The 17734-nt window shown below is 40.1% G+C and overlaps 1 protein-coding gene across 1 annotated transcript in view; it reads left to right on the forward strand.

Moving 5' to 3' along the window:
• Positions 1–17734, forward strand: part of TG (thyroglobulin) — a 169069-nt gene that overhangs the window by 133330 nt on the left and 18005 nt on the right. The window contains exons 42-44 of the mRNA XM_085319766.1: positions 5245–5409; positions 6158–6325; positions 13410–13591. Coding sequence (XP_085175892.1) covers positions 5245–5409; positions 6158–6325; positions 13410–13591 — 515 coding nt within the window. The remainder of the gene's footprint in view (positions 1–5244; positions 5410–6157; positions 6326–13409; positions 13592–17734) is intronic.

Raw genomic sequence — 17734 nt, forward strand, 5'->3', positions numbered from 1 at the left:
AAGAAGGCCCAAAATAAAGAAGAAGGAAAGGTCTGAAAATACTTTAAATCTAGCCTTTTAGCAATCTTTTGAGCTTTTTGGAAAGAAGATTTACTGGTTGCCTATCTGCAGCATATTTATTTTTACAGAGAGAAAAAAACAGAATGTAAACAGTCTCTTTAATCTGGTAGCAAAAGAAATAATCATTGAAACTGAAGACCTCCTCAAACAGAAATAAGGTACAGCCTTCTGTCAGTGGAGTGATTATCTTTAAGCAGAAACTGCAAAGAAGAGATTGCATTCCCCGTTTCTCAGTGTCTCTGCATCCAGCTTAGATGCAGTATTTTAGCCAAACTCAAGCCTTGYTGTAAGTGATAGGAAGCAGTAGTCAGGAAATGGGAATGGCCTTGGCTATCCTGGAGATAAAACCAGATGGTCTAACAGATGCTTCTGGCTGTTAACTGCATACGCCTGAGCCTGGAGAGTGCCTGGGTTTCTAAGAATGCTATATTTAAAAAATAAAACATTGCTTTTCAGTTCATCTTATTTGGAAAAATAGATGYGTCGGGACATTTAATTGGTTTGATGATTGGATTTTCACTCGGTGTATCCCAATCTCACATTATCACCTCTATTTCTATTGTCTGTGGTGTTTTTTGGCACACAAAAAGCCCACTTCAGAAGGATTCTGCAACCTTATAGACATCCAACCTGCATTAACTTGAGGGAGTACGTGCACCAAAGAGATGAACGTGATTCAAGTAGGGTTTGCAGTTTCAAGTCAGACTGGAAAAACAAGAGATCACGATGTGAGGAGAGGAAGAAGGGTTTTTGTGTTTACAGAGAGTGGGTGATTTAAAAGTAATTGCAATGAAGTTTCTAATCATTAGATCTCTGGTGAATCATTTTTGAAAAGCTTTGCAGAAATGAGTTTCCAGAGGAATTAAAAGAGATTTAGTAATGCAACACATATGGCAGYTGTCTTTTCCAGTTGTGTTAGGAGACATATTCGTATTTATTACCTTACTGAAATGACAGCAAGGGATGCAATTTAACTAAAAGGTCCYGCACCGTGAGACATCTGAAGTGGAAAACTTGGTTTGCCTAGATGAGAATACAGTTAGATGTGACCCACAAGCTGGGAGAGAATTGGGATAATATCCGTGCAGGTCTAGGAGGCGGGATATCCCAGGAGAGAAATTTGCAAGAGGTCTGAGGCTTAGCTCAGCTGGCCACAGTTTAACGTTAAAGCTAGAATTCATCTTCGTATAATACAAATTTTCATTCGTCAGCTTCTAACCATTGTGAACTGCTGCATTTCCTAGCTGCTGAATATCTGCTGGCTAGCTTAACTTCTTTTGAAAAGAGAGGTAAGAAATGCTTGAAATTTTGCTGGTCTCTGCTCTAAACAGTGCCGAAAGCTTCACCTTCRATTTTCAATGCCATCACTTGTTTTACTAGCTACAGTTACTCTCATTCATTGCCGCATTCTYCCTATTCCTGTACAGTTGGAGGACGAATGTAATATTGCTATTCTGGGTTGCACAATTCAGCTGCAGCTACGTCTCAGCAATTCGATACTGAATACTTGTGTAGGTCATTGTCAAAAAAGTCATCAGAATTTCCTCTGATGACAGCGGTCAATCCATGAGGACAACCAAAACAAGAAGTACATGCGGCTTGAGTTCCGTGGAAGCCCTCATTTCAATGACAGCCAAATAGAAAGTACCCTGTGATGCCAGAATTGCTAACTTTTGTGATTTTGTAATAGATCTTGTGTTGTGTAGAGGTTTGTTTTCTTAAAAAAAAAAAAAAAAAAAAATGCAAGATTTTGTGAAGATGTCAGCTGTTTTAAAAAGTGATTTATAGCTCTTGTGTTTATAGATAGAAGAGGATTCTTGAAGAATTAAAAAAGAGAGGACTAGCAAAATGAACACAGTGTTTTTTGGTTTTGAGCTGATCTCATGATTTTTGGTTTCCTGATTCATGATTCTGTCGTGCTTGATGGTAATGAGTGTCATTAAATGGAAATGAACAGTCTCTCCGCTCTTTCTACATCTGTCTAAACAGCCCTATTTTTTAAAGCACACAGCTCCTGCATTACTGRTTACTAAGACTAATCTCATAAATAAATTACAGTTTCTGTGGGGAAAGAGACCAACAGAAATACTGAGTCCAACCATATTATCCTGTATATGTCCTGAGCCTGCCTACTAAYGGGGCTATAGTATTTAGGGGAGATTTCTGTTTCATATGAAAACTACTGGCTCAAAAAGGAAAAAAAAWTAATTCTGGGCAGTATCCAGATTCTGCTCTCACTTATTTGTTTCTGGTTTTTGTGATGAGGATGAGAAAACGAGCCTGGATTGCGATGTGAATTTGAAAAACAGAGCACTTGTGCAGTTTTGCCTGCCTTACTTCTGCGGTAAGAGAAACCTTGTTTCMAGAGCTTGGAACAAACTGCGGATGCACAGAGGGAAGGGAACATAAAGCTATTTCTTTCAAATTGCTTGAATGATGTCCCAAGTTCCTCTACCCTCACTTCCAGTCCCCCCCCCCCACCAAGTTAAATATGAGTAACAGTATTGGACTCCACATCACTTTCAAAGCCCAAAGGCAAGACAGTCTTCCTAAATGCGGATGTTATCAGAAGAAACAKACTGAGGAAGTGGCTATTACCATGGAAAACAGAAGAATTAAGTAGAAAAAAAGCAGAGCTAGTAAGCCTCTTGTAAGCACTTACACAAAGAAGAGAAAATTTCCACAGTTAGAACAGGGCTCTAAACAAACCCTCTGACCCTTGACTTCTTCCCCTCCCTGTTCCCCAAAATCCATCTGCAGAAGTTTTGAGGCRTCCTCTTATTCTCAGGGCTTGGACCCTATCTAAAGCTAGTCCATGCACATCAGGTCCAATGACATGGAAATCTGACTGTCCAGCCTTTTCTCCCAGTGGAGGGGACTTGTGGGACACTTCTGCTCAGACTTTTTTACACTTGCCATTTGACTCAGTATCTTGACCTAAGAGCAGACTTTTGGTCCACAGTGATCTAACGGGGCAGGGAAATTTTACACAAGTTTCCAGATGCCTGGGATGAAATGTGCTCAAAACTAAGCACACTTTTAAATGCTTTCACTGGTCYCAGGGAATTTTGTGACTGTGTATGTCATCTGACCTTAGTGCTCTGTTTCCCTATCAAACTCAGCCTTCTCATTAGGCAGCTTTTATCACTTTCAGTGTTTAGGAAACTGAAGCCCTCTGATAGTTTGKTTTTTTTGCTATGCATGTCACTCAGAGGTACTGGATACTTGATAAAGGATGCTGAGCACCTGCAGATCTGGTGTTAAGGAATAAGTTTGCAAGGTTGGAGGGCAGTAGTGTTGCATGATCCTAGGTCTAATTTCTCTGCTATTCCACCCTGACTCCTTGTTCTTCTAAGGCTACTTTTCCCATGGAGTTGATGTGGCAAAGTGTCTCCCCCATCCCAGCCTGGTGAACGTGCTCTTCCAAAGGCTGGGGCAAAAAAAGCAGCGTTCTCTTTCCATCCTGGGGACATATCCACACAGAGATGCTCTCATCAAGGATATTTTTCTTTCTCTCTCATGAACAACTGATGTCAGCACGCTTAGTCTGCAGCAGGCAAATATGCCTTGCAAACAGAAAATAGGCCACCACAAGCCCACATGAGGATAAAACCCATAACTTACTCAAGCTCTCATCTAAATTGACAATGGAACTGAGGAATAATACTGAGGGCTGTTTATTTATTTTTCTTTACTTCTTCTACCCTCCTAAAACTGGAGATGATGCTTTTCTGGTGCCCTAGGATTGATGATCATAGCTTTCTCCTTTGCTTATCTGCAACCACCCTGCAACTAAGCTAAGAAATAACTGTGCTGTGATCTGTTTCCCAGAACCCTAACAAATGAAGGGAAATTTTACAGGAGGGTAGTGACACTGGAAGCTCTACAGAGAGAAAGCATGAAAGACTGTCTCTGCATCCAAATAATACCCTCTTTCTAATTATTTTTGGAGACCAATTTCTCCAGTTGTGAGCAATGGTGTGCTATTAGTATCAATGAAGTTGCTTGCTAAAAACAAAAAAATGTCCTGGGTGCTTGCCAGGGCTGCACAGAGTTCTGCGGGCTCAAAGTTCTGAGTCAATCTCAATTTGAAGATTTGCTTTTTGTTTTCTATTTTTTAACTTGCTCCTCTTTTTATGTTTTTTTCAGGCTTATCGTTATGCCTTGTGTAACTTCAGTTTGAAGTAAGGTTATCATCTGAATAGATCAGGGTCTTTCATATCATGCATCTACTTTTTTTTTTTNTTTTTTTTTTTTTTTTTTTTTTTTTTTTTTTTTTTTTTTTTTTTTTAGAAGGAGGAAGCTAATCTTAGCAGTTATTATAGTAAACTGATGTGAATGTTTGGAAATTAGTCATTTGAGCCATGCCACAGCTATTCCAGCCTTTCTGTTATAGGTCAGATGTTATCAGATTTTGCTAATTTATCTGCATTTTCAATAAGTAGTTTTGGGGGTTATTTAAAAATAGCCATCTTTTCTTGATGAAGTCACTTCCAATGCTGCCACAGCTGCAGGAAATATAGAAAAAGAGTTTGATACAGAAATTGGACTGTAATGGGTGCTCTGATTTTGACATGTCCTGGTTTTGGTTTATTTTTTGCAACTTGAACTCCAGRTCTAGCTTTAAATTGCAAAGTAAGGTTTCTCTGCCATTAATTTTAATCCTGGAACTTACGCCTAAGACATGAAAATCAAGCTGTTGTTACATCAGCAGTAGTGCCAGTAAATAACCCGAGATCATTTTCAATATTTCATGTCCACTGTCAGTCTTTGTTTTCTTAAAGTTAAGCAAGCCAAACTCTTCAGTCTCCTCTTGTAAAGTGGGCTCTCCGTTCCATGATGTACCTCACAGCACCTTTCTTATACCTGTTCCTATCTGAGTGTGTATGTCTTCTTCCAGCAAAGTTTTCAGAAGGCTATTGCATGGATGATTTGTGACTTGGTTACACGCCTAACGTAGATGTGTTTCAGAGGTTTTGCAAAATGTCAGTGGCAGAGCTGAGAAACAGCCAACCCTCTCCTCTTCCCCTCTTGCTTTTATCATTAGAACTTGCTCCCTGTTTTTAAAATATTAGATTTTCACATTCAGTGGCGGAATAGATTTTGCTTCTCATCTTTTTTCACCTGCACTACAGAACSAGGTATTTTCACAGCATGTATTGACCAAGAGCCTTTCTTTTCCAGGGAGGTTCAGCTTTCTCTCCAGCATCCATCATTACTGAAATGAGAGCACGGACCCAAGCGGCAGTCCTGGCTGAGGACTTGGGATGCCCTTCATCCATCAGTGAGGAAATTGTAGCCTGCCTCCGCCAGTTGCCTGCTCGTGTCCTTAATGATGCACAGACTAAGGTATGYCATAGCAATATACATCTCATTGCATAAGGAACTAAAAAGCTGTTTCGGTGGATAGGAAGCTGTGAGAAAGCTTGAAAAATAAATTTAGGRCTGAATCCTTGTGAAAGAGGAACCAGGATGTCTTTGGTGAAATGATGCTGATGTCCACGATGCACTAAACTCTGGCCTAAAAATATGCACAGCTTGATTCTTCTTTAGATTAAAATCCCTGTACATTGCCTTGATCATAACTTCCAAAATGATTCTAAATATAGTTTTTGCCTTCTTTCAATCCTATCTGTACTTACACAGGATGCTATTCAAGGAGAATCAGGTCTCTATAGCTTTGATAGTAGCTTTTCTGCAGAAAAGGAAGTGGGAAGAGATATCAATGTTTTACTCAACACTGAGCTTGTGAAAGCTGCAGTACAAACAATTTTGGAGATGGATCCTTAACCTGCAGAGGAGAACAACCACCAGCAATACATTTTCCAATCAGGCACAGCACTGAGCCAATCCCTAATTTAAAATAACRCTTTTTGACTAATTGGGCTATCCACTCTCTTGGCCAGCTCAGCTCTTGAGTCATCTGTTGAGACTGAKGGTTAAAGCATTGCTTCCCACCAATTGTGAGTTTGCACTTACTGATCACTTGTCCGCATTAAAGCCATCAGTTTTCAGCATTCTCTGAAACGTAAGGAAAATGGAAATGACCAGAGAAAGCTAACTGAACTTCATTATTATTGCTTCTTTGCTAACCCAGCTCCTAGCTATAAGCGGACCATTCCAGTACTGGGGTCCAGTGATGGATGGAGTTTACCTACGGGAACCTTTAGCTAAAGCACTGCAGCGTCCTCAGCTTCGGAATATTGACTTGCTCATTGGAAGTGCTCAGCAAGATGGGTTGATCAGCAGAGCTAAGGCAGTTAAGGTAAGAAGAGACACACTTTTAAGGAATTGATGGTATTGCTATTATTTATTATATGTATATAGTAATTCTTTGCTGGCTGGATGGATTCTTTTTTGACTTCTACAGTGCCTGAGTTATACTCCATACAAATATGCAAGGGTATTCTCCATCACCAGCCAGTCCTGTTTTGGTTGATTAATGGAATTATCATACCTGTTGATTAACACTGCTGGGAAAGATATGAAGAGGTGAGAGATCAACAGTGAGTTAGCCTGCATTAGTACACAGAAGCAAATTTTACTGGCTTTAAAATCCTTTTAGTATTGMAATCTCAGTTGTTTCTGCTAAGAAGAAAGGTCATATTAAACTTAGCTAATAGGTCTTCACTGTGAAGCAGGGCTCAGTCAGTCTTTTCCATGCCAACTCTTTTTGTGCCAGTCAATTTTCTCCTTGTCTGTAAGAAGTATTCCTTCTGCTGAAGTGAAGTGAAGTTGTTGTGCTATGCTTTGGATATAAAAGTCCTCAGAAGCATAAAAGTCTTCCTGGAGGGTTTTTACATATTCTTGTGAAAGTCTCTGGCATGTCTGTTCTTGAGCATATCAACCTTTTCTAGTTCAGTTGCCCAGCTCTACAACAGGAACAAAAGCACTTCCCCATTTAATATTGCTAAATTAAATTACATGCATGTTGCAGAGTGCTCAGATATACAGTAACGGGGTCAACAGGAGACTCAAAGATAGCAAGGAACTGTTTTGAGTTTTSTCTGAGTGAGCTGGAGGTCTGTTGCTGTCTTTCTGTAAACATGTAGATCTCATCTCTTAGGAGGCAGTAAAAGCCCTGCTCTTTTTGTGATAACCAGTAACGCAAAGACCATTTCACTTCAGAATTAATGAGCAAATGACCTCTTTGAAAGAAGGCTTTTTAAAACTTCATATTGCTTTAGTCTCCATCAGAATTTTTCTGCTCATCTTTCATGTATCCTCCTTCTCTTCTGCAATCAATTAGAAGTAGAAATCAGGCGTAGGAAATGGATTCAGCAAAGCTGCAGATACTGATCCAATTCCTGTAAGAGGGGAATAAACTGTAGTAACTGAAGTACAGGTCATGTGATGAAGTTTAGGAAGTGAAATTTTTTCTCCTACCACTACTTCCACATGCTACAGTTGCCTGTAAAGCAGACTTGATGAAATTCCATGCAGCAAATCACGATGTCAGTGAAACCCACCAGCGTGAACAGCCAGCTCTGTCAGGTTGAAATGAGAAGGAGAAACACTTGATAGTAACAACTTGATAGTAAAATGATGCCTTAAAAAAACCCCACAAATTATGGAGTATATTATTTATTTACAAGCTTTCAGAAAATATGGTCAGAAGGGGATTCAAAAAGTTAGTGTAAGCCTGAGGAATGGTCACACTTACCTGAACCTGAGAGAGCTGTTTTAAAATCTCCTAGTGTTGAAGATCCTCTAATCAACTTTGGCAAGGATTTAACTATCTTTAGTTAGAAGAATACTTCCTTTTTATGCATTTTAATAGTACCTAGGAACCTCACTTGGTGCTACTGCTATAAATCAGAATCTCTACTCCAGAAAGTTCATCATACTCATAGTAGGTAGTTATATTTCATTTTCTCACTTCTGAATTCCTTAAGCCATCTTTGTGTTCTTACTGAAAACTGGTGATTTTTTTTATCCACATTTTCCTGTTATTTCTCCCTTCTTGTGTCTTTAGCTTTCAGGGGCTTGAGGGAATACAATTRCTTTGAACCTTGCTGTCTTAGATTGTCTTCTGAAAGATGTGCTAAAAGGTTAAAATTTCCTGTTTTCTTCCTTGTATGAGCACCTAATTTATTAATTACTGGGAAATCTTAGTACTTCTTCCTTCATCGAATGGTTTAAAAAATGTATTTTCCAGGTGCCCAAGATCATTGGTGCGTCATAGGCATGACGATGCATGGTTGCAATCACTGAGCTGATAAAGTCCTGAGTAGGCCACAGACGTATTTAACCCTGATGATAGAAAGCAGTATGGGTGGTGATTTTTACCGAGAAGTCTGTGCTGTTTCCTCCATCAGAATGTCACGAGGAATCATGATCTAGGCTAGCACTCCTCTCCATTTACCACAAATCGACCTAGGAGAAGATTTTGAAAAAAGCCATGCTGTATCTTCCTCTTCTGTCTTATTATTTTAAAAGTTTATCTCGAAGTGGATCTGGCTTGCATCTGTTTGGGAAAATCCAAATCATTCATATTCTGGGGGAAGTGGGATGGCTTGGCTGGTACATAGAGCGTCGAGCTGAACTCATGGAAATGAGGTATAGTTCCTARTTTGCCTCTGACTGCAACCAATTGTTTAACCTAGCCTGTAAAAACGGGACCAGACCTTTCCGGAAGCAAAACCGCCTCCTCTTATCAATATTGCAGCATTTAGAAAATTCACSTGTGACTGTGGATGTACTCCAACTCTGTAGTGAGAAGAGCTATGTAGGTACTTGGGTAGATAAATGGCACAGCTAAGAGTCCTATAYCAAGTGTGTGAAGCTGGCGAAGTCCTTCGTTTCCATCTCACGTAGAACAGCAGATTCCAGCATACCCAGATGCAGAGAGTGGGGGGTGGAAAAAACTTGGATCCTAAAACTTCTAGCCATGCTGATGCAAGGCTGCTTGAGACAGGATATAAATCTTACCAGGTCAGACTGGAGCTCCACACGAGTTTTACAGTCTCTTAGCAGTCAAGTCTTACAAGTGGGGCTAAAACCTTCATACTGCATCCAGACTTGGAGGTGGTAAATCCAGTTAGCACCATGTTGYTCTCTGGGACTTATGGTGTTTGGCTGTGCGCACAGCCTGAGCTTACGTTTGAAAAGACTTTCATAATTAACAATAAAATAAAATGGCAGAAGGTACAAGAGAAACCAGTTCTCAGGGCTAGCAAAGTGCTTCTGTTGGATTTGTTTTTCATTAAAGGCTGAGATCTCTCAATGATGGTTGTAGCAGAGAGTATGCTGAACATTTGTGCTCTCTGTCCTTTCTATGGAAGTGGCTGTTTTATGGTATTCACCTGAACGCTTATTCATGTGAACTGAGACAGATTTATTGCTTCCTGAAACACTTCATAGTCATCCCCAGTGCAACAGGTGGTTGAGACTAAATGAGAAATAAAGCATGGTTTGTTAAGGGATGGCAAGCGGTGCCGTAATGCGCTATGATGTGACGTATGGTGCTGTTAAGGCTGAGCCTGTTACCACAGTTCCCAAGGCAGGCTTTCAGGATATTAACTTTGAGCAGTCATAGATTAGGGCAGCTGAGCAGGAACCTCTGAAATTGTATTTTTCAATCTCAGCTGGGCAAAATTTTATTCYTGTGTTATATGTGATGATCAAGTGGGAGAATCCAATGGTTCCCATTGGCATTAAATATACAAATTCATTCATTCTGATCTATATGTGTGTTTGTCAGYATATGCAAGTATGGCAGTAGAGAGTTTTTTATATCCACCAATGTGCTCTGGCTTTAATAGCCAGTAATTACAAGGGTTATTAATTTTCTTTTTAGTTACTGGACTGAAGTTGCAATTTCTGGGTTTCCTTTCTTTCTTTAGCTCCTTAGTACAAATCCATCTGGCTGTAGAGCCCAGAACAGGGACATGATGGGTGGCAGGTAGATAGAAATATAATCTGTTCATCCCTTGTAAGTAAACAGATCCATACAGACAGRTCACCACCTCCAGCACAGTAAAGTCAGTTACTTTTTTTATGGGTAAAGATATTCAGCTGCATGCAACAGATGGCAGCTATGTATATATTAGCTGTAATGACCTGRGGAGCAACATCCTGTTAAATGCCATCATTGAGGAGAACAGGCTGATATCCACCMTTATTTTATTTTGGAACTAGCTGGAATCATAGGAAGCCCTCGGCTGAACTTCTAGCGGRGTTTTTCTCCATCTCTTGTGAGGGTTATCAAAAGCCATTAAGGCTTTGCATCACCAGAGCAGTGGAAAGCAGTGAGCCTGCTGTCTTTAATTACTTTCTCACCTACTTTCTAAAACATGTTGAAAAGCCTACTATAACTCTGAGGTCGGTTGCTCTTACCTSTTAAAAAAGTTAGCAGAGTGTAGATTTTTTTAAAAAAATAATGTGCAGCTGTTTCTATTAATGTGGTAGCAAMTGCTATGTGCACTACTATTTGGAAAATGTCCCTTGGTCATATATTTTCTAATGAGAATTGAAATATGTCTTCTAACTAGATGTGGAAAAAGGGTCAAATTAAATCAATTTCTGAAAAGTTAAAATGCTTTTTCTTTGTAGTGTTTCATGGATTTTATTTKCACCTTATTGCTTTGATTTGTATTATCATGTTAATGTCAGAAGTTTATATTATATTGCAGTCAAAATGACTCTTGAAACATAATGTTTCAGAATTTTTGTCAATGCAGGATTTTTGTGCTCTACTGGAATGAAAATCTCAAATATCTTACAAATGCTAGTTCTATTTTTCATCCAGCTGTGCCTGTTGAGTCCTCCTTCAGCTGACTTAACACATCATAGGGACCCCAGTCTATTTTCAGTGATTGCTGAGAAAGGTCACCAGAATTTCTGGGGCATTTTGAAGATTACAGAAACTAATACATAAGCACAATAAAAATACCTAAGAACGACCGCACTGAGTCAGATCAAAGGCCCATTTAACGCAGAATGCTGTTTTCAGCAGTGGCTAAGAGTGGATGCTTGTAAGAATAGAGCAGGCAAATACGACACTTCTGCCACATACCCTCCCAGCCTCTAGCATTGCAGCTCAAGGACTTCTTAACCTGAATCAGTCACTCTGTCTTTAAAAACCATCAACGGATATTTTTTTYCCCCATAAACTTGCTCATGAAATTTAATCTGCAAAACTTGTCCACAACTGTGGGTAGCATGAGGAACTATCACCTTCGTTTGTTTTTGTTTTGTTTATGTGATGCTTGCTAGTTGAAGGGMAAGTGAAGAATCACTTCCTAGGTACATGATCAGTTCCCTGAAGTTATTTTCCTCTCTGTCTTTCTCTATTTCTAGCTTACAAGTATCCTCGCAGGTGTAGAATAAGGTGCCAAATCCATTGATAAAATAAAATGAAAGCATTGCAGGACAGTTGCTTTGGACAGGACGCTCTGCGCTTAAGAGCTTGGGCTCTGTTGTGATACAGAAAAGCTTCTGTTCTTAACAAACCACCAAATAAGAGATTTCATCGGATAGTTAGAAAGCAGCAACGCTGCTGGTTAGTGGAGACCTTCGGTCTGTTAAAGCCAGTGCAAAGATTGCTTCTGAATTCAGTGAATTTTCAGTCAGGTCCTCAGTGATAATTTCCTTTTCTTGAAGAAAAATGAAGAAAAGTGTCCTTGCTGTGTGCAAAMTGAGTGATTTTGCAGGCAACTGTGCTGTGCAGTCTCCTGTGTGGCATCTGTGCACATGAAGTGACATTTGTGCACRTGTCATGCGTGACTTGCAGACATTTTTCAGAATACGGCCGTGTTACTAGCACCACATCACTTTGCATGAGCCAAAATCTAGCAAAAGCAGAATTCATTGCAAATACAAGGAAAAATGCCAAGATTTCTTGGGACCTTGTGATATTTGGTAGCATTTGGAAATCCCTTGTAAAGTCGTTCAATTGAACTGTGCAAAGCATTAGAGTACGTAAGGACAGGCCTAGGCCTCAGCAGAGGGGGGCTTATTTTCCATCTTTCATTTCCGTGAATCTGTTGAAAAGTAATTATTCCCTCTGTACTTTCTATGTAGGGTTGTGGAAAGACCTTCTAGCTGTGTGATGAAAACCAGCTGCGGGCCATCAAAATAATATATTCAGGAAAGCAACTATGGTAACTCGACTGAGTGGACACTGATCTATTTTGTTTCAGACTGCTTGCCCAAAATAATACAGGAGATTTATTAGGTCTTTCTCTCTGGAGTTCTCATACAAAGTCTCAGCCAGTGCGCACCTGCAAGGTGCCCTTTTTAGAAGGGACTTGATCCACAGGGAAGGCTGAGGTTCTAGGTTTTTTTTTTTTTTTTTTTTCTCATACAAAGTCTCAGCCAGTGCGCACCTGCAAGGTGCCCTTTTTAGAAGGGACTTGATCCACAGGGAAGGCTGAGGTTCTAGGCTTTTTTTTTTTTTTTTTTTTTTTTTTTTTTTTTTTTTTTTTTCCAAACCTGGAATAAATTCTGTCTGAAGAAAGTGTGAAAAATCTGAAAGGATAAAATAAAAAGCTTTAAGAAAAAAATGTTGAAAAAATCTAGTAGACTTTAGCTTCATTAAAAATAGGATTGAGTAAACAGGCTGGGGTAGGAGAYGGTCTCCCTGCTGTCAGTAATTCTGCAGTGACATGGGCTCAGTGCGCTGGGTGAAATGTCTTTATATCAGGAAAGGTTTCCATCTGCAGAAGAACTGAGAAGGGCATTTCACCGTAGTTTTGTGTGGAAGGCAAAGAGTTGTGAAGTTTGAAGATCAGGGCTGTTACTGATTTGGGATTTGGAGAAGAGSGATTTCTCTTTTTCGGATAAAGCAGGTGTCATTCCAGAAGGGACTTACAAACCAGCTACAGGGCAGCCGCATTTTTTGTATATATTTTCAGAAGAGTCACGGAGGGCTATAGCCATGAAACAAAGCTATRGTCTATTAGCTTTCTGGAATTTCCAAAGGAAAGGAGCAATATCTCCTGTGCCCTCTCTCCCCTTTAGTTTTTCTGCAGACAGCTCATCAGAAAGACAGCACTGGACACAACCACTTTGGGRGATCACAGTGCAAAGACACCAGAACTATCTCTGTAAGAGCCAGACAAGCTTCTGTAGCATTAGAGCTGCACCTGCGCAGCGCTGTATCTGTGCCTTGGACTTAGCACCTTAGGGAGTCAGTCCTATAATATGTTTTGAAGAAGCTAAACCTACTGTGTGGTGATCATCTTGGAAAAGTAGGAATAGGACTGTGCCCTACTTCTTCCCCAAAGGAATCAGAGATTGCAGTAGAGAGGACTCGTTCCAGCAGAGGGAGATCTGAGCCTGTATTGTTCCAGAAAAGTATTACATCTTTTATTGTTGCTTGTAAATTCCATGTGTTTTGTGCTCAGAAATTTGAAGAAAGTCAAGGAAGAGGCAACAGCAAAACAGCCTTTTATCAGGCTCTGCAAAACTCTCTAGGAGGAGAAGAATCCAATGCGTTCCTTGAAGATGCAGCTACATGGTATTACTCCCTTGAACACTCAACCGATGATTATTCATCCTTTTCCAGGGCTTTGGAAAATGCCACCCGGTAAGAAATTCATCTTATTAGAACTGTGTGACTGCGGTTAAGCGAGGTTTGCTTTGCTCATCTCAGGTGTACATATATATCCTGAAAGCTGGAGAAATTCTTATGCAAATGAGCAGAAAATAGGCAACAACAAGAACACAGTTTCATTTTCCATGAAGTTTCCAATGTCAGTAGTAAACAGAAATTGAAATGATTTTTATGTCTTCTGAAATGTTTGAATTAGCAAACTAMTAATATTCTTCTGTATACTCTTTCATAGCAAAGATGTCTTGGTTGTTTGCACACACTACATCAACTGTTCCTTGAGCCTTCTCATCCTTGAATGACTGATAGACTAGCTTCTGTTCAACGACTGCTACCTATTGTCTGGTTAGATACTTTTTCTAGCTGTCAGAAATTTTGAGACCTTACAGCCACTCTTGCAGATTGCAGAAATACTCAAATCTTGAAATTAAATAATTTTAAATTATTTTTAAATGGCTATYTATATACTTACTAGCTTTAGATGATCAAATTTGAAAACACTGATTTCAGCAATTATATTATGTTTTATATTATCAAATCTGGAAAACACATTTCTTCCTAATATCAGGCTCTCTACAGGTGAGTCTCCACAGAAAATAAACATTTGCAAATGTTCAGCAAAGTGGCTGTCAACTCCATTCTGTGCGTACCTGATCTCTATTTTACAAATAAATAACCTATGGCAGATAAACCGCCTTAGGCTTATTTCTGCATTTCCTTGATTTTTGTGTAACCTTTCATGTGTAAAGTCACCAAATCAGCATTTTACTCCCTTTGTATGTAGTTTTCCATGGTGAGAGAAAGCAGCGTCAGGTGGTAGAGCACTTCAGTTGGAACATAAAGTTTTATGGTGGAGCCCAGAAAACACATGATTTCCAGCTCTTGCCCCCGGCTTGATCTGTTAGGACACACCGTAGACTCCCARTGCCTCCCAGCCTCATCCAGTGGAAGCAGTTGTAATGTGATGAGAAGTTAGCAGATGCTTAGCCTCCTGTTTATACACTCATATACTTTGAATTGAAATGCTGCAGTCAGACCATCAGGAGGAGTATAATGAGCAGTGGGATTGTGTTCCTGGTTAGGGCCACGTACAGACCACTTATTATATGTGCATGACTTAGACCTCGTGATCTTTCTTTGCATTAACTGGAGAGGTCCAGCAGTTCTGGGTAGCAGCCAGCATGAATAGTTCATTGCCCTGTTGAAACAAGACTCCACAGCAATCGTAACACCAAAGCTAGGCACCTGTGGTAGGCCATAGAGACTGGCTGGTGTCTTTAGCTTGGGTCACATGGTGACTTTGATATACTACTTGGTCTACAGAGAAGGCTGTCRGTTTTGCTCTGTCCTGCCCTGGGAGTCAGTGTATGCTAGTTCTTGTAGCTTGAGTGGAGAGAGCTGTCTGGAGGCTCTGCCCATTTCTGTGAAAGGAGGAAARCTGAGATGAAATCTCCTTTCTTCCTTTTCACCGCCTCTGTGCAAAATCTGTGGCTGAGTGTTTAAGTGGAATACGTTTTCAGMAAACAAACAAAAAAACCCTCTTTCCTCTTTCCTATCTCTGCTTAATGTGCAAATTTTTTTGAAAACTCTTCTTATTTCCAAGGTATTTTGTTCTATAACAATGCTAGTCTGCAAGTATGCTAGTCTGAGTTCTCCTAATGATGCCACCCAAGCTGTTCCACTCCTGTTTTGACAAGAGACATTGTAGCTACCAGCTTGTAATATCTGCATTCTCAGTGCTGCAGTTTTCTGCCACACCATGGGCCTCTCTGTGAGACATTAGAGATGAGCTGCTCCTTTCGGGACCCCTTTGRCCTTCATCAGAGTCGCTGCCTGTTGCTCCAGGAGAGCCTCAGGGAGCAGAGGATGAAAAGGAGCCAAGATTCCCTTGGAAAAGTCTGATCCAAGATGACAGTGACCAAATCTGTTTGGGAAACATTTCTGGGTGGTCCAGGTGTGCCGCTGCGTTGAGGTCATGGAGTAAACAAGCAAGAAGACTGTGGGTTGAGCTGCGTGCCATTTATCAAATCTAGCACCATGCTGCATTTGCCCTGTCTCATAGCCTGTCCCAACCAGCCTGCAGTGATACTASTCACTGCATGTCTGGTGGCACCATATGTGGCTTCTGGTATAAAAACACTTGAAAGCGCAGTGGTTTACGGGCATGAAAGCCAAAGACAGAACTCAGCTTGACTCTCTCTTCATCATTACTGTTAACCACAGGGACTATATTTTTTTGGTCAACTCAGTGAAGTTTTAAACCATAATAAACCACTGAMGGGATTAAGTTTTAACCCTTCTTCCACTCCAGAGATACCTACATGAGGATCCATCACAGCATGCRGCTGTCACATTCTGTCACCCACATTCATTCGAGGGCTCAATGTGGTGCAAACCCTAGCTCTGACTTTCACAGGCCTATAGCAGCTAGCGTGTTGCCTGTCTGSAGCAGGAACGCAGTATGCAAATGTCCCTTCTGGCTCTCAGCTTGTGACCATCCTCCTGGGCATAAGAATTACCTGCTTGTTTCTTCTATGAAGCAAACAACTCCCGTAGGGAGAGAAGTGGTTGGCTTAAAGACTCACTATCAGCAAGCAGAATGATCAGAAATGAAACCAGGACACTTGATGATAATCTCTTCCTTTAATCACTTTAAAATTTACTCCAACCCCAGCAGAGAAGGCAATCAGCAATTAATTAGAGAATTAAATTACAGGTACTTACATCAGTTTTACACAGTGGGAAGAGAGAAGTTTTGTCTTTTTGTTCTTTTCTTCTTCTTTTTTAACAAAAAACTACCACCAGCATAAATATTTAACCCAAGAAAGGTTTTATGTTAAGAAGTTCTAATTAGTTGCTCAATTTTTAAAAAGGTTATAAAGGATGATAAAGCACCATAAGTGGTTGTTATAAAATATATGTATTGGGCATAAGTTGTGGTTTTAAAAATTGTTTTAGCTTCAATTCTCTGATGTTTTTTCTAAGTATAAAATGAGTTTCATTTTTCCTTTTTTCCTTTCTTTCTTTCTTTTTTTGGGTTGGGGAGAAGGCAGTATTCTTGCCTGTAAGAAACAGCCATTTCATTTTTGTGGTTACTATTTTGGGTTTTAATTTTCCCCCAAATAGTTGATTTTTTTCCCCATAGCGCCAACAGAGAAATAGTTTTCAGTGGTGAATACACCGCAAAGCATTTCTCGAGCGCTAGTGCTCTCAGCAGACTCCTGACTTTTCAAATTCCATCTGCTCTTGTCAGCCTCATGCTGGTAGGTATGTGAAAAACAGTAACTTTCATTTCATATGGGTGTTGTCAACCATAACTGTCAAAGAGCATTGTGGTCAGTCAGCCCATAGCTTGTGGTCTCGGAAATGGACTTAAAATARACTCTGCTGAACAAAGATAGCTACCCCAATAGTGGTTTTCATAACCATAGAGTTAAATAAAGCAACATGTTTTTATGCTTCTTTGACACTGTTTTTTCTTGCCATCAGCCATTCTTTTTTTTATTATTATTATTTTTTTACCAACCAAGTTTGAAGGAATAGCTAGTGTTTCAGGTTCGCTAGATTGAGAATTGAAACGTTCCACTTCCGCAGCAGATACATTTGCGTGTGTTCACATAGTTATGGATATATAAACATCCGGAGAGTGCATGGAGTCCATAGGCACATGTGAAATGTGGGGTGGAGATGCGTGTGTATATATGTATAAATAGATATAGATAGACATGCATATATCTATATAGTATATTTAATACTGCCTTGATCGTAGTAGCATATTTTGCAGTAAGGTGTCTTCTACTCTTCCCAGTTAGTACTCACCCCTGTTCCAGACTCYCAGCCCCTCTTCCTGAGGCAATGGCAGCTAGGAAGGTCTGGATATACTTGCTTCCTTGTGGTGTATCCCTTCACTTATACCTTTGCTTTKCAGAACCTGGTGATAAATCAATAACTTAACTATCTCACTGTACCCATCTTGTTTAACCTTTCCCTCCCAAACAGCTGCACCARCTATTCCATACTGCTGAGCCCTGCCAGACAGAGGCCCTGCAGGACACCTGGAAAAGTGGTCTCTTCCTTCTCCCTGCTCTGGAAACTCTGCCCACTATCGCACTGATCCAA

The sequence above is a fragment of the Rhea americana genome, unplaced genomic scaffold (assembly GCF_003343005.1).
Source record: "Rhea americana isolate MKP2758 unplaced genomic scaffold, rheAme1 scaffold_0, whole genome shotgun sequence".
NCBI lineage: Eukaryota > Metazoa > Chordata > Aves > Rheiformes > Rheidae > Rhea > Rhea americana.